This window comes from Odocoileus virginianus, chromosome 5, assembly GCF_023699985.2.
Source record: "Odocoileus virginianus isolate 20LAN1187 ecotype Illinois chromosome 5, Ovbor_1.2, whole genome shotgun sequence".
Classification (NCBI taxonomy): Eukaryota; Metazoa; Chordata; class Mammalia; order Artiodactyla; family Cervidae; genus Odocoileus; species Odocoileus virginianus.
The window spans coordinates 64,862,580-64,883,277 of record NC_069678.1 but is presented as its reverse complement, the minus strand read 5'-3'; the positions used below and the strand labels follow the sequence as shown (position 1 = coordinate 64,883,277).

Below are 20,698 nucleotides of genomic sequence, written 5' to 3'. Positions count from 1 at the left end.
TAGAGAGTATGGCTGGAAAGATAGTCTGAGTTCATATTATGGCCCCTCCATGTGCTAGCTGTGTAACCTTGCTCAAGTCACTTAACCTCTGCATGCCTCAGTTTCCTCATCTGTAAAATGGTAATAGTATCAGAGAGTTCATATAAATGCTCATAAAGGGCTAATTTAATTTCAATCTCTGGATCAGGAAGATCTCCTGGGAAAGGAAATGGCAACCGACTCCAGTATTCTTGCCTGGGAAACCCCATGGACAGAAGAGCCTGGTGTTCTGTTCAACCCCGTGAACAGAACAGTCCATAGGGTCGCTAAAGAGTTGGACACAACTTATCAACTAAACAAGAACACAACCATTTGTTAAGTGAAAAATAAGTTGGCTCTGATTTCCATTGAACAGACAAGGAAAACGGAGCTTCACAGAGGTTACACAACTTGTCCAGATTCACATGACTGACTAGAAGCAGGGCCTCGGTTTCACTCAGTGCTGTTTCCAATGCATTTGATGTCTAATGCATGGCCCTGTCTGTCTCACTCAGATCCAGATTCAGATCAGTGGACTTCAGAAAGTCTTTGACCATGTCAGAAATACCAGCCCCTCATTTCCTCCTGGCCAGTTCTGAAGTAGTCGTGATGTCAGCAATTAAGAGTGAGGATGTCAAGTTCAATCAGCAAAATGAATCCAAAAAATACTGACCAAGCACTAATGTTTATTTCCCCTTTGACCTCAACTGAATGAGCCAAGTAGTCCCTGCTCTCTCGTGTTCAGTCCATAGTGAAGTTCACAGCTACCTAAAATTGCATTGTCATGTGACTAACCCACCCTCTGTAATTACTTGGGGCAGGGGAGTGTAAGGGCCACATCCATTGTACTTGAAGCAGCTGTGACTGCTAGTGGCCATTCCCTGTGTGCTTTGGGATTGGCTGGAAATTTCTGGAGGTTTTTTTTTTTTCATTTATTTTTATTAGTTGGAGGCTAATTACTTCACAATATTGTAGTGGTTTTTGTCATACATTGACATGAATCAGCCATAGAGTTACATGTATTCCCCATCCCGATCCCACCTCCCACCTCTCTCTCCACCCAATCCCTCTGGGTCTTCCCAGTGCACCAGGCCCGAGCACTTGTCTCATGCATCCAACCTGGGCTGGTGATCTGTTTCACTCTAGGTAATATACATGTTTCGATGCTGTTTTCTCGAAACATCCCACCCTCGCCTTCTCCCACAGAGTCCAAAATTCTGTTCTGTACATCTGTGTCTCTTTTTCTGTTTTGCATATAGGGTTATCGTTACCATCTTTCTAAGTTGCATATATATGCGTTAGTATACTGTATTGGTCTTTATCTTTCTGGCTTACTTCACTCTGTATGATGGGCTCCAGTTTCATCCATCTCACTGATTGGGTCAAGGAGCTGCTGAAGGCAGAGAGGTCTCTGCTGTTGCATCCTGTCTCAGATGCCTGTTGTTCCAGGTTAATGGGATTGACCTGCGGAGTGCCAGCCACGAAGAAGCCATCACAGCCCTGAGGCAGACCCCTCAGAAGGTGCGACTGGTGGTGTACAGAGATGAAGCACACTACAGGGATGAAGAAAACTTGGAGATTTTCCCCGTGGATCTGCAGAAGAAGGCTGGTCGAGGACTGGGCTTGAGCATCGTTGGAAAACGGTAAGGAAATGGTGTCAGTCAGGATTGATCAGCCTTGTTCCTTCAGAGTTCTAGGAACTAAAGCCAATAAACACTGAAAGATAAAGCCGTGTATAAACTAATGATGTGATTTCTAAAATTAACATTTTTATGACTATTTGAATGAGATAGGTCATGTTACTAAGCAAGACCTTAGCCAAAAACATGTCATATAAAGATAAACTCTAACCCAAATCAACCCAGACTGTTCCGACTTTTTTTCTCATAAAGAGTTAAAACAGAGTCAACAAGGCTCTTTCTACTTGGAGTCACTTAGATCTAAGGCTGGCAGGGGTTGGTTAAAGTGACCATACCTAAGAGACAGGTGGTATCAAGAAAGAGATTTACATGTACAGTGTTGTGTTAGGGAAATTGCTCTACCATAGAGTGCCATGTTAATTTCATACTCTGTGCAACCAGTTGAGGAGTTACTGAAACTAGCTGAGTTGGTTGACATGGTCAAGAGACATTGATTCTTCGTGAGAGTAGTCTTCTATTAAGAAAGATGTCTTGCAAATAATAGCTTGCACCAAAATATAGGTAGATCCTGGTGACCAGGCTACTCTTTTGAAAGCTTTGCTCCTTACCCATGTAATAGGAATTGCAGTAATTATTTCAGAACAGTATTAGTAGACTAGAGAAATCAGTAAGATCTTGCAACTGTAGTTCCAGCTTCCACAGTTTACTGGCTTTAGATATCATCTAGTGTGTATTTATTCCAACAGGGCTGCAGGATTTTCATGTGATGCTCCAATATAGCCTTAAATGGTATCAACCATATTCTTAGGAAAAATCAAAGCTGGTTTTATATATTGTGTCATGTACCCCCACTGACCTTTGTTGACTAGCCTAGTGCTTTGTTCCAAATGGTCTGGTCTATTATTAAGATATTTAGCTACCATTTTTGAGCACTGGTTTTGTGCCACTGTATACTCATGATCTTATATTTTATTTCAACACCATAAAACCATCACTTTGGAAATGTATTACAAAGTAAAAGACCTGAGACTCATAAGCATACTCAGAACACCTATGGGTGCAGAATAACTGACAGAGCCCACATTGAAGCTTGCTTTCTTGTTGTGATCATACATGTGCCTGGAGAGGGTCCTTTTAGAGTAATGGTTTTTTCCTTTATTGTCTCAGAGTGGATTGGTGAAATAATCTTCATACAACATGAGCATTTTAGATTGAGTTTGTAAGAAACATTTACATTCTTAGCACAAAAGGTTTTATTGTAGAAGATCAGATGTATAAGCTCTCAAAATTCTTTGCCTAGCAATTCCACAACTAGGAATTTATCCTACAGGCTTGTAGATATATTATGCACTGCACATTGCTTACAGTAGCTAGAGAAGTAAATAACCTATATTTCCATCAACAATTCACTAATAAATGAATTTAATGAATAGTGTAGCTCCTCAAAATACTGGGTAAGCTCCAGGTGGTAATAAAGACCAATTGCCATAGTGTGTTAAGAGAAAGAAAGAAAGTTAAAAGGAACAAAGCTGGAGGGAAAAAAAGACTATATGTTCTTTTATATCCATTTACACAGATATGTACTATACACACGTGCATTGCTTATGTAGACACAGAATATTGCTCTTCCCAGGTGGTTCAGTGGTAAAGAATCCAGCTTCCAATGCAGGAGACATGGGTTCAGTCCCTGTGTTCAGGAAAATCCCCTGGAGGAGAAAACGGCAGCCCCCTCCAATATTCTTACCTGGGAAATGCCATGGACAGAGGAGCCCGGCGGGCTGTAGTCCATGGGGGTCACAAAGAGTCGGACACAACTGAGTGACCGAGCACGCATGCACACAGAATGTCTCCTGGAGATAATAAAGAAACGGGAAACATTGGTTATTTCTGAGAAGGGAATTTGGAGACAGGAAACAGAGGTGAGAGGGGAAATTTTCAAGGTCACCCCTTTTTAACCTCTTGAATTTTGAGACATACACTTATTTATTCATCAAATAAATATAATTAAAACCTTAAAGTAATAAAGGCAGGGAAAGAGAGGAAGAGTGAAAAAGAGACTAGAAACAGATGAGATGATAATAATTGAGCTAATTGCTAAAGAAATAATGTGTATGTTTTAACAGTACTTAGCTGTTTTTTTAAAGTGAATTTCCATTTCATTTCACTAAAATTATCCTCTTGCAGAATTTATGCCCTTGGGCCAGTGAAAGTGAATAATACAATAGGCAACATAAATAGATATAAGCTATTTAAAGGGTGAGCACTCTGAGGCTTATCATTTGGGAAGAATATCTGTAATCTCAGATTTAATATAGAAATATTGGGTTGTGCCATTACTCTGCTTTATGGTATTCACAGAAATGGAAGTGGAGTGTTTATTTCTGACATCGTGAAAGGTGGAGCCGCAGACCTTGATGGGAGATTAATTCAGGGAGATCAAATTTTATCTGTGAATGGGGAGGACATGAGAAGTGCTTCCCAGGAGACAGTGGCCACTATCCTCAAGGTGAGTCCCTAGCTGCTTTCTGCCTCCCTGGTATAACTGAAATCCAATGGTAGTGGTTCTAATTTAGCTTCTTTATAAATGTGTTGAATTTTATAAAATGCGTTGATGCTAGAGTTTTACTAGAGACCTAGTCTCTGATTATTTTAACCAATTAGAAATAGCTGCTAAAGAAAGCTATTGTATTGATTAACAGGATTGAAGGGACCCTTGTTTGGGGATGTAAGCTAGTTTTTCATACTTTCGAGAATTCCAAGTACCCACAGTTGTTCTCTAAAATCATTCAATGGGGTAGATTTTCCTGGAGTCACAAAAATGTATCCTCTTCCCTCTTGGGCTACATTACCATGAATTCATCAAATCCAGCTTTTATTGCTTGAAGGAATATTAAAGATGCTAAAGACCAAATCCTCCACCTCACAATGAAGTCCTGACAAAGCAGAGTGGCATGCCCAGATACCAGAGCTGTGCTTGAGGAGTTTTTCTGTCTCTCAAGCTGTTTCTCACTGAGGCTGTAGAGTGACTGGGGCTCAAGATTCCCTTCCAACTGACTGTTTCTGCCACATGGACCCTACCTGCCTTGGAAGAAACTGGTGAATAAAAATCCTCATAAATAGCCATTCAGCTCTCACCAGGTGTATCTTATTCTGTTTCACAAATAATAGTAGCTGTAGGAGCTTTTACAAAATAAATGAATTCTGTTTCTCTCAAAATCCTGATTTTCTAAAATAGTTTACTATCAGTTATTACTCAAGAGAAGACTTGTATCAGATTACCCGTCTGTTACCTCTGTGTTTGATTTTTTCCCCATCCTCCTTTTCACGACTTTTTCTTCATCATTTCACTGCTCACAAATACTTTCGTCAGAAGGGAAGAGAAAGAGAAAGGAGGTGAATTGAAATGTAATCTTTTTAACATGTTTGAAGAAGTGAGGAAATCGTGAGATGAGTAGCATTGAGTTGATATATTTTTGTGACCTTATGTGATTTTTTTGATAACTGAATTTCCTTTCTACGTGTGGCCTTCATCAGCCGTTTATGTTCTTGGCTGCGGCGATTAGTGGAGGCACTACTGTAATAATTTAGGACACAGATGCTGCTGTTTCTCACCTGTTCTTTTCCTGTTTCCCAGTGTGCACAGGGGCTTGTGCAGCTTGAGGTTGGAAGACTCCGAGCTGGTTCCTGGGCCTCCTCGAGGAAGACATCACAGAACAGTCAGGTTGTTAGTGGCTTCCTGTTAGACTCGCTCATGCACCTGTCCCAACTGGGAGAAATTTTCCCATTTCATAAATGATCGTTTGGAAATAATATGTAATATATAGCATATCCATGACACTAAGTTTGGTGTACTTTAATGTGTTTGGAATAAAAAATGAAAGGTGGGATGGAAACTCATTAATCCCTAGATTTTTCTCTCCTTCATTGCCTGCAAATATTTTCTTAGAACCACTTTTCTCTCCCGCTATTCTATATTGCCTAGGCATTGCATGTACACAGCTGTGTTTATTTTTTAAAAAAAAGAAGCAACATCTGGTGGCAATTTGACCCTCATTAGCACAACATTGTTCTATTCATTCAATTAAATATAGCTATAAAGTTAACTTGTGAATAGCCACTCACACATGCTGAGGGCAGTTAATGGTATATTCCTGGGAGAGCAAAATATGGGAGTTTCTCCTGTAGGAGGGAGGCCTTAGTGGGTGATACTTTGTGGGTTAGCAAACATCTCATGTTTATTTGCAACGCTGATGTAAATGCCACTTTTTTTTTTTCTAACATAGTATATTTCACTGTACTTTTTCTTCACTGTGATGTCTGACAAAATCAAGATGATAGACTATGTGTTAAGTCTTATTTCGTATATAATGAAACTATAGAAACATACATGTGACCCCCTAATCCCCTTTGCATGTTATTAGATGGGCTTTGTTTTGAGGTTAAAAGCATGATGACTTTTGGTCTCCTTCCTGATTTCCTTAGACTTAAAACCTCTCCAAGGCCTTTGTTTGGAAGGGGTTCTGATTTTATGGTTAGCCCACAGGTGTTTCTGGAATCCTATTAGCTGCCCCTTTTGCCTCATTTATGTTAGGAAATGAGTGAAGGAAAATACCATTGTTCAGATAGAATCACAGGTTAGTTGGCTTGCCTTAGATAATTGTTAGGGCAAGCAAACTGAGTAAACATCGTTAAGTTTTTTGGGCTTTTTGTTGTTGTATTTGCATTTCTGGCTTATGTAATGGGCAGCAAATATCATGTGTATTAAAAGAGAGTGGTGCAGTAGGATTCTAGACCTCAATAAATGGTGAAAATTCTGATCAGACTTGTATCAAAAGTAGGAAATTGAGATTCAAAATAGTTGTCTTGGGGGCGTGGGCTCAATCGCTCTGTTGTGTCCAACTCTTTGCAACCCCATGGACTGTAGCCCACCAGGCGCCTCTATCCATGGGATACTCCAGGCAAGAATACTGGAGCGGGTTGCCATTTCCTCCTCCAGGGGATCTTCCCAACCCAGGAGTTGAACGATGTCTCCTCCGTCTCCTGCATTACAGGCAAATTTTTTACTACTTGAGCCACTGGGGAAGCTACTAGTTGTCTTGGCTTCTTCCTTAATGGAAGATTCAACTTAAGTGATTTCATCAAAGCCCCATTGTACATAGGGGTTAGAATGTAGAATAGACAATACTGGAGATGAAATTTTTCTTCCTGTAGAGTACATGAAGGTGACACATGAGAAAAGGAGTTTGATAAACTGAAGAGGACGAGAAGGCTTCCCAGACAGAGAATGTAGCATAGGCAGAAGCACAAAGGGGCACAAGGAGCTCTGGTGTTTTAAAAAGAGTTTGAACTGACAGGAGAGGTGGTGGGTAGAACTGGATTTCTGTCCTTGAAGAATGTATATATGCATCCAGGAAATTAATAAAGTTCATACTCAGGTGAAATACAAAGATAACAAATTTAGAGACTCTACCATTCAGTGTCAAAAGCCCACCATTACCATTTATCTGGTAGGTAAATGTGAGCTGTCATATTTTGGAAACCTGGGACGAAGTACCAAATACTTTTCTCTAACCTCTTTACACAGAATTTTCATTTCAGAGGATAGAAGTTTAACTCGATGTTAAGAAAAACAGCAAATATATTCTATCCTTACTTTATCCTTAAAAGTAAGACCCAAATGAAATGAGTCTGTACTGATAGGTAGCTAGCGAGAAGGAGGCCAATAGCAGGCTATGAAAAGGAAGTGTCCTGCATCTTCATGAGCTGAAGACCAGCCCACGATCTAGATGGAGAAAAAGAGGAACCTATTCCCAAACATTTCCCCTAACAAAGAAAATATAATAAAATATTAATTTTGGAATCTAGGTGGTATGTCTACTGTACCATTCAACTTTTCTACAAATTTAAAATTTTTCATATTTAAGGAACACTGAAATATTAAACAACTTGCATCATACTAAGGAAATGGATCAAATTATAATTTGTCAGGTGATAATTGTAGTCTTAGATTTACTTTAAAATTTTGAGGCAATTAAGGCATAACCTTGAGAATTTGATAGAAAAAAAGTTCTTTATTCATTATTGATGTCATTGTTTTGTGCATTGGGAAGATCCTTCACTGTGCATATGATTTTCATTAAATAGCCCCAGCCAGACATTACTATAGATTATCTAAATTTATTTAAATAAACATTCAGTTCAGTTCAGTTCAGTCACTCAGTCGTGTCTGACTCTTTGCAACCCCAAGAATCGCAGCACACCAGGCCTCCCTGTCCATCACCAACCCCCAGAGTTTACCCAAACTCATGTCCATCGAGTCAGTGATGCTGTCCAGCCATCTCATCCTCTGTCGTCCCCTTCTCCTCCTTCCCCCAATCCCTCTCAGCATCAGGGTCTTTTCCAATGAGTCAACTCTTCGCATGAGGTAGCCAAAGTATTGGAGTTTCAGCTTCAGCATCAGTCCTTCCAATGAACACCCAGGACTGATCTTCTTTAGGATGGACTGGTTGGATCTCCTTGCAGTCCAAGGGACTCTTAAGAGTCTTCAACACCACAGTTCAAAAGCATCAATTTTTCGGCACTCAGCTTTCTTCACAGTCCAACTCTCTCATCCATACATGACCACTGGAAAAACCATGACCTTGACTAGATGGACCTTTGTTGGCAAAGTAATGTCTCTGCTTTTTAATATGCTATCTTGGTTGGTCATAACTTTCCTTCCAAGGAGTAAGTGTCTTTTAATTTCATGGCTGCAGTCACCATCTGCAGTGATTTTGGAGCCCCAAAAAATAAAGTCTGACACTGTTTCCACTGTTTCCCCATCTATTTCCCATGAGGTGATGGGCCCAGATGCCATGATCTTCATTTTCTGAATGTTGAGCTTTAAGCCAACTTTGTCACTCTCCTCTTTCACTTTCATCAAGAGGCTCTTCAGTTCCTCTTCACTTTCTGCCATAAGGGTGGTGTCATCTGCATATATGAGGTTTTTGATATTTCTTCCGGCAATCTCGATTCCAGCTTGTGCTTCATCCAGCCCAGCGTTTCTCATGATGTACTCTGCATATAAATTAAATAAGCAGGGTGACAATATACAGCCTTGACGTACTCCTTTTCCTATTTGGAACCAGTCTGTTGTTCCATGTCCAGTTCTCACTGTTGCTTCCTGACCTGCATACAGGTTTCTCAAGAGGCAGGCCAGGTGGTCTGGTATTCCCACTTCTTGAAGAATTTTCCACAGTTGATTGTGATCCACACAGTCAAAGGCTTTGGCATAGTCAATAAAGCAGAAATAGATGTTTTTCTGGAACCCTCTTGCTTTTTCAATGATCCAGTAGATGTTGGCAATTTGATCTCTGGTTAGATTTATTTGAAAGTACAGTAATGAAGGTGGCACTAGGGGTAAAGAGTCTGCCTGCCAGTGCTGGAGACATAAGAGACGTGGGTTTGATCCCTGGATCAGGAAGATTCCCTGGAGGAGGAAGTGGCAACCCACTCCAGTATTCTTGCCTGGAGAATCCATGGACAGTGGAGCCTGATGGGCTATGGTCCACAGGGTCACAAAGAGTCGGACATGACTGAAGTGACTTAGCACAATGGAGGTATAACAGATTGAGCTGAATTATTACCAACTCTAGGAAAATCTTTGAGAAAAAAATTTTTAAATGTTCCTAAAATAACGTATTCCCTTGATATTTGCTGCTTTTTCTTACAGTTGAGCATTCTGTATAATCAAGTTCCTGTTAATCTAGATTTTCAGTTCAGTTGCTCAGTCATGTCTGACTCTTTATGACTCCAGGGGCTGCAGCACCCCAGGCTTCCCTGTCCGTCACCAATTCCCAGAGCTTGTTTTACCAAAATAGCTCATGTGTTTGGGTAATAAGAAAATAAATGTTCACTGCACCCCCAAATGACACTTAGTGTCATTAACTGATCATATGTAAACACTGTGTAACATACTAGGAAAATGTTTCTGATTTCATCTGGCACACAAAAAGCTGAAATTACTGCATGCTTTCTACCTTGATGATTGAAACCACGTATAAAAGCACATATAATGGAGAAAGTAGTGGAGCAAATGTTAAATGAGATTATTTAGGGTGATGAGAGAGGGAGTGTGAGTTTTCCTTTTTGTTTTCTTTTTTGGCCTCCACAGAATTTTCTATTACATGGTTATGGTTACTTCAGTAAGTAAAATAGTAATAATAACTATGAATTTCTAAAACTGACCACTGAGTTTCCTTTTCAGGGGAGTCAGCATAGCACACACAGCGGCTTCCATCCTTCCCTGGCTCCTGTCATCACCAGCCTGCAAAACCTGGTTGGCACAAAACGAGCTTCAGATCCTTCCCCCCAAAATTCAGGTATCACTTCAGACACACCATGCGCAAAACCATCCTGCTACCTAATTTTTTTTAAAAATGAGAAAATAAGTTTACTGGAGTACAGTTGATTTACAATGTTGTATTAGTTTCAGGTGTACAACAAAAATGTTTTTAAACCTTTGAACACGGCCACATAAACTTTCTGAAAGCCCTGTTCTAAAGGAAGGAAAGCCATAGAGATCTGTGTTTGGAATGTGCCTTAACTTTATACTTGAGAAGGAGAAAAGCAGAAATCTAAAAGTACTTCATAAAGTAAAACCATTTCCAAAGAGAAAATTTAAAAATTATGGATCACTCAAGGAAGGTCAGAGTGCATATCCCATCATGGGTGGGGCAGGGAAGGGGGTCTTTTTTAAGTCTTCCTTGGGTAAAGGTATCTTTGATTAAGGCAGAAAAATGTGCAGTGAGACACAAATGGCTCACCCTCCAAGCCATTTACTCACCATATTCCAGGCAGCTGCTGCTATAGTCCATCGGCTTTTGTCAGACTGAATGATTATGGCCACATCTATCTCAAACAGAGAGGACTTGTTAAAAATAGAGGACATAACCCCTGATAGATGGTCACCAGTTAGAATTTTGAGAAAGGGTATAATGCCTTCTTGCCTCAGTATTCTCTCCTTAAAGACCTAAAAAATGATGCCATTTTCATGGGACAATATTATATCCTAGATATGTTATCTCTTACTTTTAAAAAGTTAATTTGTTGCTTCTTTATAGGCACAGATGTGGGACCAAGGACTGTTGAGATAATCCGGGTAAGTCAATGATTTTGTTTTTGGTTTTTCCTCTTTGTTTTGGATTTGCATAATGAGTACATCTTCCCCTCAATGCAATGTATTGAATTGTTAGTGTGCTTTTTTAAGTTACTGAAGTAAATATATGGTCTATGTAACACAGACATACTTAGAAAAAATAAAGCAAAGCACATTCATGACCACCGAAATTTTTGGTGCATCCCATCCACTTCATCTTGTGTCCCATGTTTAAGTTTTATAAAAACAAACAAAAAAAATGGTATCAATTAGACGTACTGTTGTAGCTTGCCTTTTTAACTTTACAGCACGGACTCTTAGTCATGCAACTAAGTATTTTTTGACAGCATATGGCATGATTTTTGTCAGTTAGCATAGTATTCCATCATATCAATGTGCTGTAATTTTTCTTAGCCAATGTCCTCTTATTAAACAAGTAGCATATTTCTCAACTTTTGCCATCTTTTATAGCAAAAGATGTCTGTATTTTCTTTTGGCTCATATCATGGGTATTTTCTTTAGGATTATTTCTTAGAAATGAAATTGTTGGGTCAAAATCCACACTTGTTTTTTAAAGGCTTTTATACATAATGCTAAATTGCTCTCCCGAGAAGACTGTGTAGGATGCATTTCAGTTCATAAAGTCATCAAATCCTAATTTTCAGACTCCTGTGTGATATGCAGAGTGTTAGAAAGCACTTTTATTTTCTCATGCTTATTGTTAAATTTGGGATTCAAGAAGTAATGAAAAAAAATATGACTTTGTTGTATTCATAGTTCAGCTGTAGTAAAGTGATATCCAGCTTAACTGGGTTCTCTGCACTCAATTATAGTTATGTTTAAAGACACTTTACCGTTTGTTAGCTTTATGACCTTTGTCGAGTTACTTAAGCTCAATTTGCTCATCTGTAGATTGGGCTTATAACACCTCACAAGGTACATCTTGTTGTTTGGATTAATGAGGTCATGCATGCAGTGTACTTAGCAGAGTACCTAGTTCATCATGAATGTCCAGGAAGTGGAATCCTTTATCATTGGCTACAGCTTTGACTAAATCTGCCTGATTATTCTAAGTATCTTTCCACCAGAGTGGCAACTCAAATGTTCCTTGGATGGAGAAGTTAAAATGTACCAATATGTGCATAATTATGGATAAATTAAAGAAACCTCATAATGAATTTGAACATAACCAAATTATTCTATAAATTTCTCATTCCAAGATTTATAGCATATCATTTTCTGTTTTCTTAGTCATTTCAGCTGCTTGTTTTTACAGGCTTTTATAAAAAGGCCAGTTCCTACCCACCCTGTTTTTCTACATATAGTCAGAGCAGAAACTTTATAATGAAACGCATCTTGCCATTTGCATGTAGGACTTTACTATTGATGCATTCAGATGCATATAGAAGCTGGGCACAAACTTTGGAAAACAGGCTGTTGAAGTTTTTTCTCGTATGGTTTTTTGTCATTCTGTTCTTTTTCCTTTCTCCAACTTTACTGAGGTAAAATTGAAGCACACTGACCTATGTATATTTTTAAGTGATCAGGTAAAACTACAGAAGCCTTGCAACCCTGTAGGTCCTTTTCCCCAAACCATTCCCCTAACATGTATGTCCTTGTTATCATATGTTCACAGCTGCATAATTTGAGAGCCCTGCCAGACAATGGTATCATCTTGGCTTTAAACTGTCCTACATATTTGAAAGAACTTAAGAAAATTCGTCACATTTCCCTGGTTCTTTGCATGTCAAGTAACTTGGGGTTTTCCCAACCCTGCTGAAGGTTATGCTATATAGACCCTGAAGAATGCTGTTTATGTTTTAGCAGGTGTCCACCCAGTTAGGCTCATATTGCAAGTTATGTTACTTTTGGTGAGTGGTGGTTCAAATCTCAGTTCAGTTCCCAAATGTGGGTCTGTCCCTCACGAGTGTGGCTTAGAGTTGAGCTTCAGATTTCTGTGGGTTCACAGGATCCCTCTCTCTGACTCTTTCTACTTTAGTTTTCTTCCTTCATTCTCCAGCCATCAGGTATCCTTTTCCTGTTTCTTCTGACCAGAAAGATGAGTTAACTTCAAAGTTTTAACAATTTGCACCAACTTTATGGGGATTTCCCAGGTGGCACTTGTGGTAAAGAACCCACCTGCCAATGCAGGAGACACAAGAGACTTGTGTTCGATCTCTGGATCAGGAAGATCCCCTGGAGGAGGAAGTGGCAACCCAGTCCAGTATTCTTGCCTGGAGAATTCCATGGACAGATGAGCCTGGCAGGCTGCAGTCCATGAGGCTACAAAGAGTTAGGTCTTCATTTTAATCTGTAGGAACAAGATGCTATAGGGTATGTATGCCCCCACGTTGAAACTGGAACTTACCATTTGTTCTTTTAGTGATTTTTAAAACACTAACCCTGTGATACACATGTAAGAGAAATCTGGACAAAGGCCAGGGTCTCTTCAGCAGGGTCAGAGTGAGCCAAACGGTCTCACCTAATAATCTTAGGGAACATTTTCAGCCATGTGTTACTTCTCTCTCCAAACTCTGTAGTCACGACAGTGGGCGTCCTTGAAGATCCTTTGTTCTAACTCAGTCCTGCAGCTCCTTCAGAGCCAAGTGTGTTTGTTCACACCCAGAAGAGCATGATATGTGTGGTAATTTAATCATAAACACCATACAAGGGTATACTTGCCAAGTCTGCATCAGAATTGGCCACTGAACAGCAGTAGCAGAGGGTTTGCTTTTTTCTTTCTTTTTCTTTTTTTTTTTTTAAATTTTTACTCCTACGGTTGCATTTTATTGAGCTTTTTCTGTGGTCCAGGACTGTACTATATCACCTCATTTAATCCTCAGATCAACACTGTGAGGTAGGCGGTTTTCTTTCCACTTTATGAAGAGATGGAAGTGCTAAGAGGTTAAGGAACTTCTTAGGACACCGCCCCCCATCCCACTGTCCCAGCTAATTAAGTACTTCAGTTAATGAAGAGCTGAAACACTGATCTTTCTGACTTCCAAAGCACTGAAGTTAATTCCTGTGCTCAGCTGACGTCCTGCGTCACAGGAATTTTGTTCAGCAACTCTGGGGACCATCAGGTTGTGGCTCTTCATTAAACATATAAGCGTTGTTTTTCTTCTTTTTTTTAGGAGCCCAGTGATGCCCTTGGAATCAGCATTGCTGGAGGAAAAGGAAGTCCTTTAGGAGATATCCCAATATTTATTGCCATGATTCAGGCCAGCGGAGTGGCTGCTCGGACACAGAAGCTTAAAGTAAACAGCGGGTGGGGAAGTGCTCACACCATGTGATGGGGTTGGGTGGGAGAGGATGTGGTTGCCGGGGGCAGTTGGTTTAAAATTGGAATTCCAGCAGCCAGGAGAGACCCACACTGTGGGCAAAATGCACTGGAGACAATGTACCTGAAATTCATTATGTCCCTAAGCATATAAAAATATTATTGTTTATATCAAAGCTTCTTAGTGAAAGATGAAATTGCAGCTCATTTGCAAAGCTTCCCATATCATTTTTAGCACCACATTCCACCTGAAATTGATTTTCACCTGAGAAAGATTTGACCTTAGAATCTTCCTTCCACCAAAAGCATCAACATTCTTATGATTTTTTTCCCCCATCACGCCTTAATCTTAACTTAGGTAGAAAAAAATAAAGCAGAAAATATTTGGCTTCCTCATTAGAGCTTCATTGAACAGGTAATTTGTGCACCCCACTATTACTAGCAAATGGATGTATGCAACACCACCATTACCCAGGTACAAAAGTGGCCTGCCGGGCCTTTTAATAATCAAATCTGACCCCCTTCTTGTTTCTCTGATTGGTCTGTATTTGGGCGAAAGCCATAAAAATTCCTCATGCTTCTGGAACATGCATACACAGTAGAAACACCGAATCTTCACAATAGCCACAAATGGGAAATATGACTTACAAAGAATTTTAAGCATTCTTCTCAAATTTAATTTTTCTTAATGATAGTGATTTTTCTCTCACTTTTGTATTGCCAGGTTGGAGATCGGATTGTCAGCATTAATGGGCAACCTTTGGATGGGCTGTCTCACGCAGATGTGGTTAATCTGCTGAAGAACGCCTACGGGTGCATTATCCTGCAGGTATTGCGATCAATGGAACTCGCAGCTGGGAGAGGCAGATAAGTGGCGAGCAAAAACGATTGAGCGTCACTGGCAGGAGGCATCACCGCCCAGCAGGGTGCTTGGTGATGTGAATTATGAAGGTTGAAAGCAAGAAATTATTATTTTTATTCAAAAATTCTTTAATGCCACCCATACAGGCAGTGAGCATGATTATATGAAAGCATAACAAGGGGAGAAAAATTACTCTTTGCTTCACATGATAAATCAACAAGGCTTTTAGCTTCTGGTGTTCTTTTGTAAATCCGAGTTTGCATGGAATAGGAAATGATTTCTTTTCTTATACCCCAAAACTGCATCTGAACTGCCCAAGTGCTGTTTCTTCCAGTCCTTTAAAGGACAGGAAAAGTAACAATGCTTTTTTTCCTGTAGCATAAATGATTGCCAGCACTGCTAAATACTTCATAGTAGTCATCAACTATGACTACTAGGCAGACAATCATATTTCAGCTGTGGTCCCCAAGAGTATTCTCCAGAGGCACAGGGAAATATACCAGAAGTAAAAACAAGGTGTACTCTTAGTCACCCCTCCTTCTCTTTCAACACTTCAAATATCTCTGAGATTGATGTCATGCACTGAGCAGCATACTGGCAGCCAGTTTCATTACTGAGCTCCCCCCAAAATCTATGATTATAAACACCATGCTTCTGCAGGGGTAATATTAAATGGTCTATAGGTAAAAAGAATAAAGCCCACCATTTAGTATCTCAGAGAAAGGGCTAACCAACCCCTCCAGTCATTCTAGTTTTTAAATAATAAGTTCGAATTGAGAAACCATTACTTTGGCGAGGAACAATTTATGGTGCTTAAGTCTCACCATCTCAGAGGTCTAAGTCCAAAGTGCCAGAACAGACATTTTACAAAAATCAGTGGCTTTCGACACATAGGAAGGGAATTGTAAAATACTGCCAGGGGTTTCCAGGGAGTTTATGTGATAGGCAACATATTATTCAATGATCTGGGTCCCCAAGTTTCTGTTGTACACAAATGGAAACAGTGTGGACTGGGTGTAGAGTCGTAGAGACGGCTTCCTCATGTCCTCATCCTCAGGGGTTACCTGTCATTTCACCTTCCACCCCTCCGTCTTCCTCAGAGCCTGCAAATCCTGGCTTTTTCTTATTTCCAGCTCTTGCCATTCCTTCGAGTTATGCTGACCCCTAGAGGCCATGCAGGTGCAACTCTTCAATCACAGAGCTGTGGCCCATTAGTTATACAGGATTTTAGCAGGAAGTTGTTTCCAAGGATAACTATGTAAAGGAGGGGGGTGGGGGTGGGGGGAGGGAGTGGTGGAAGTGTTTCCCTTAGTGGAATCTAGTATTATTGACATTTTTATTTTCCAGTGTAATTTATTCAGCTCCACCTTCTTCACAAAAAATGAGAAGACACGATGTGAAAGTGTAACATTCACTATGTAAAGTGGAAATGAGCTCATGGTCTCCCTATGCAGACTTTAACGCTTCATTCAGCCAAATTGCCACTATTAACATACTTCTGAAGGGATTCCTTATTTTTCCTATTTCTGCATTTTAAGAAAATGACTTTTGGTTTCAAAACATTCTCTTGCGTTAATCACATTAGGTGGTGGTGTTATTGTCTAACAGGTGCTGTTAAAAGCTTAATAGAATCCTTTGGGATTGTGACAGTTGTGATCTACACAACACTGTATGTGTATGGATATGGGTATGGGGCATATGTGCTGCCAAAAGCTTTAGAGACAGAGCTCGGGAAATTCTTATATCTTGTGTCAGACGCCTTTCAGCTGCTTAGTCGTATTCACTTTAATTGAAACAGTGTGCAAGGAGTGGTACCAGCAATGCAGTATCACAGCTGACTTGTCAGTAGGTGATTATTTTTATTATCAGGAGCCAGCCCGGTGGCAAAGCAGTAGGAAGGTCAGATAATTGCGTCTGATGTTGTAGAAAATACTTCTTGTTGGTGCACATGTGAAGAGATCAGCAACTGCTGATGGCACAGGGAAGATTAGGTCTGGGTCAGCAGACCTAATATCTCCACGGGGTGGAGAAGGGGAAGAGAGTGGAGGAGACCACCAACACTTCTGGAAGCTTCTTCCCATAGTTTAAATTGCTAGTGCTAGGTATAGTAAAGAAGCAGCTATTTCTGCCCTTAAATTCTGATGGTATCTTATTGTCAAATAAAAATTGGTCAGTGGGAATTGATTTGGATATAGGGGTCATTTTAAATATTCTCAACTATATTTGGAGGTATAGTTTGCCTGGTTTTGCCTGGTTTAGCGCTTTTGTCTATGAATTACCATACAACCTTTTTTGGACAAAGTCAGGTAACCCAGACTCTTATGGAAATTTTTGTTTGTTTTTATCTCTTTCTTTGAGAACACAGAGGATAAAAAGAGTATATCAGGGATTTTTGTCACTACAGGAGCCTGTGGGGCTTTCTCTGGATCCAGACTTTTAAAGTATAGAATGTGGATTAGGACAGCAGTAACTAAACTAGGAAATACAGGAAGTGTATGTTGGGAAAGAAGAGAACATTATATTTGGAGGCACCCAAGGTAGAGATATCCAGCAGACAGAGGAAGTGTGCCAAAGCTTGGGGAGACTTCAGTGCTGGAAATGGGATAAAGATAGCTGTGCACAGCTTCTTGGGGTTGACATTTCCACTGCGTGATGCGTTATACTTCATAGTTATTGGTTGAATAAATGAAACAGGAGAGACAAACACAAAGACTTGGAATCAGTAACAACTACGGACAGCAGGAGAAGGAATTTCTTGGCCAACCCAATAGCTTATGCTTTTCTCTTTGAAAGTTTTAGAATGTAGTGTACAGGTATTTTTCTTCTCTTATTTAACTTGCTCACTTATTAATGGATCGTAAGTTAAATTTACTTCATTTCTTGTTTTTTCCTCTTTCTGTTTCTCTTTTTTCAGTTCCTCAGTGTTGGACGCTGGATCTTCTGAATTAATCCTGTGTCTTATTTTTTTCTGTTTTCATTTTCAGTCTAGGTCTCCCAAGAGAAGTCACTGTTTTGTCTATATTATCTTGAGCATGGCATGTCTCTCCTAACCAGCAGTTGGGCCGTTTTACATCAGTTTTTGTGGGTGTGTGTTCTGGAAGATGCCCTCAAGGACCTCCCAGACACACGCTTATTAATCCCCCTGACTTCAGACTCTCTTCCGCTTTCTGAGAAAATTACTATAGGATATACTCCAACAAAAGAGGAATGTAAGAGAGAGGGAAGCCAGTGGATACAATGCTGCGGAACAGGGAAGTCCCAGGACAGCTATGCAGCAGGCAGAGAGAACAATTTACCCAAATTGGAGTAGGGGGACCAGAAGACTCTAAGAGAGATGCCTTTGAATTAAAGAGGGGAAAAAAGACGGACAGATAGATTACCTTGTATATTTAACTGAATTGGAAATTTAAGATCAGATGGAAAGTTTGGGGCTGAATTATTATATAAAAAATTAAACAAAATGAGATTATTATTAACCTTGAGGACAAAAACTTGTACCAAAGGGGGAGACAAATGTAAACATACAGCAGTAGTCAGCTCAGTATGAACAACATTTATGTAAGCATTTTAAGTCATAATAAAACCAATAGAATGAAATATCATGATGCATGAAATATTAGTAGCATGACAGTTTGAGATGTGTTCATAAGAAAATATGAGAGTTAAATCTTTGAAGTTGAACTGAGATTGTTGGAAATTGTTAAAACTACAAAGGTTTAAGTATTTAATACATCTAAAGAAACACAGAAAACATGTAGAACTTAAAAATATAAAAGCTAAGTGTAAGATTTTGGCAAGCTAAATTTTCATCCATTGGAATAAGTAGTCTATGGATATGATCAAGTAGTCTATAGACGTGATCAAGATGATAAAGTTCAAAGTAGTCTTATAAAGTGTATTACTTAGCTTATATCTCTAGAATTGAAAAGAGAAATATTCAGTATGTCTCTAGGGAATAAGAGTGTTGAATTTTTTATCATGTACTGTATTACTTAATTTTAAATCATGTGCACACAAAAGAAAATATCCTAGAAAATAGAAAAGAACCAGGAGTTGAGGTCCTAGACTCTAAAGGAGAAAAGAATTTTAAGAACAGTGCACTTACAAAGAGACAAAAGTAAATAAAATTGTGGGAAGGCAGCTGTCAGATCAATCACTGGCAATCTTTAAAATAATTGATTTTTCTCTTTCAAAGTTGGTAGCAAGTCAGTAGAATGCATGGGAGTAGTTGAGAGCAAAGGACATAGAAAAAAAGGTGGAGGTGATGTTATCTCTGAAAAGAGGGTAAAGAGTGTTTCAGAGCATTTGAGTTTGATGACTTTCCTTTGAGGATAATCATTTTCTACTAATGAATAAAGAAGTGATTTTGACATTTGAGAAAAGTGCTTCTCAAACCTCAACATGCTCCAGAATCATCTGGAGGGCTTGTTAAACAGATGCATTGCTGGGTCCCACTCCCAAAGCGTCTGATTCTGTAGGACTGAGGTGGATCCACGAATTTCCCTTTGTAACAAGCCACCAGGTGTTGCTGATGCTTCTAGTTCAGAGAGCAATCTGAAACCCACTGGGTACTGCATCCTTTCAGAGAAGGCAATGGCACCCCACTCCAGTACTCTTGCCTGGAAAATCCCATGGACAGAGGAGCCTGGTAGGCTGCAGTCCATGGGGTCGCTAAGAGTCGGACATGACTGAGCAACTTTACTTTCACTTTTCACTTTCATGCATTGGAGAAGGAAATGGCAACGCACTCCAGTGTTCTTGCCTGGAGAATCCCAGGGATGGGGGAGCCTGGTGGGCTGCCGTCTGTGGGGTTGCACAGAGTCGGACACGACTGAAGTGACTTCGCAGCAGCAGCAGCAGCAGTGCATCCTTTAGAGATGAGCAAAGATTTGCACTGCTCTTTTCTCTATGTCTGGAATACTCATCTCACCCCACCAGCATCCCCTCTTTATAAAGGTACAAGTGAACAGTTCTTAACCTTGATCGCCCAATCAAATCGCTGACTCTAGTTATCAGTTCCTGGGTCTCACTCCATGAAATTAATTGGTCTGGGATGTGGCTTGAACACTGGAATATTTTAAAGCTTCCCACATGATTTATTATGTAGCCAGGGTTAAGACCAGCTATCTGTGAGGGTTCCTTATGGGTAGAAAGCCAAGTGGTGCCAGAAAGGGTGTGATAAACTTCAGGAAAAGGACCAAGAGCTAACAGTTTGAAAGTTGAAGTGATGACCTCAGGTAAGTTCTGTAGGACATATAGGTTTTAGTGCTCTTCAGCTTCCTCTAGGAAACTGGATCATTGCTCCTTTCTTCCAAGATTGCTGTGAGGAGTAAATGAGTTGTAACATTTAATAAAAATAGTGGATTATAAGTGTTAAGCATTAAATAAAGTGGAAAGTGAAAGTGTTAGTCTCTCAGTCATGTCTGACTCTTGGCAGCCCCATGGACTGTAGCCCTCCTGGCTCTTCTGTCCTTGGTATTCCCCAGGAAAGAACACTGGAGTGGGTTGCCTTTTCCTCCTCCAGTGGATCTTCCCAAACCAGGGATTGTCCTGGGGTCTGCTGCGTGGGCAGGCAGATTCTTTACTGTCTGAGCTCCCAGGGAAGCGCTAAATAAGTGATTCTTTATTGCTGTCTGTCTGTCATTGCTTCCCAGGTGGCACTAGTGGTAAAGAGCCCACCTGCCAGTGCAGGAGCCCTAAGAGACGTGGGTTCGATCCCTGGGCGGGGAAGATCCCCTGGAAGAGGAATGGCACTCCGGTGT

General features: G+C 40.1%; 1 protein-coding gene across 8 annotated transcripts in view; it reads left to right on the top strand.

Moving 5' to 3' along the window:
- PATJ (PATJ crumbs cell polarity complex component) overlaps nt 1–20,698 on the top strand; it is a 368,893-nt gene that overhangs the window by 316,058 nt on the left and 32,137 nt on the right. For all 8 annotated transcript variants that reach the window (XM_070468065.1, XM_070468067.1, XM_070468062.1 and 5 more), the window contains 7 exons: nt 1,468–1,661; nt 4,017–4,164; nt 5,293–5,379; nt 9,904–10,018; nt 10,760–10,797; nt 13,929–14,051; nt 14,799–14,903. In XM_070468065.1, coding sequence (XP_070324166.1) covers nt 1,468–1,661; nt 4,017–4,164; nt 5,293–5,379; nt 9,904–10,018; nt 10,760–10,797; nt 13,929–14,051; nt 14,799–14,903 — 810 coding nt within the window. The remainder of the gene's footprint in view (nt 1–1,467; nt 1,662–4,016; nt 4,165–5,292; nt 5,380–9,903; nt 10,019–10,759; nt 10,798–13,928; nt 14,052–14,798; nt 14,904–20,698) is intronic.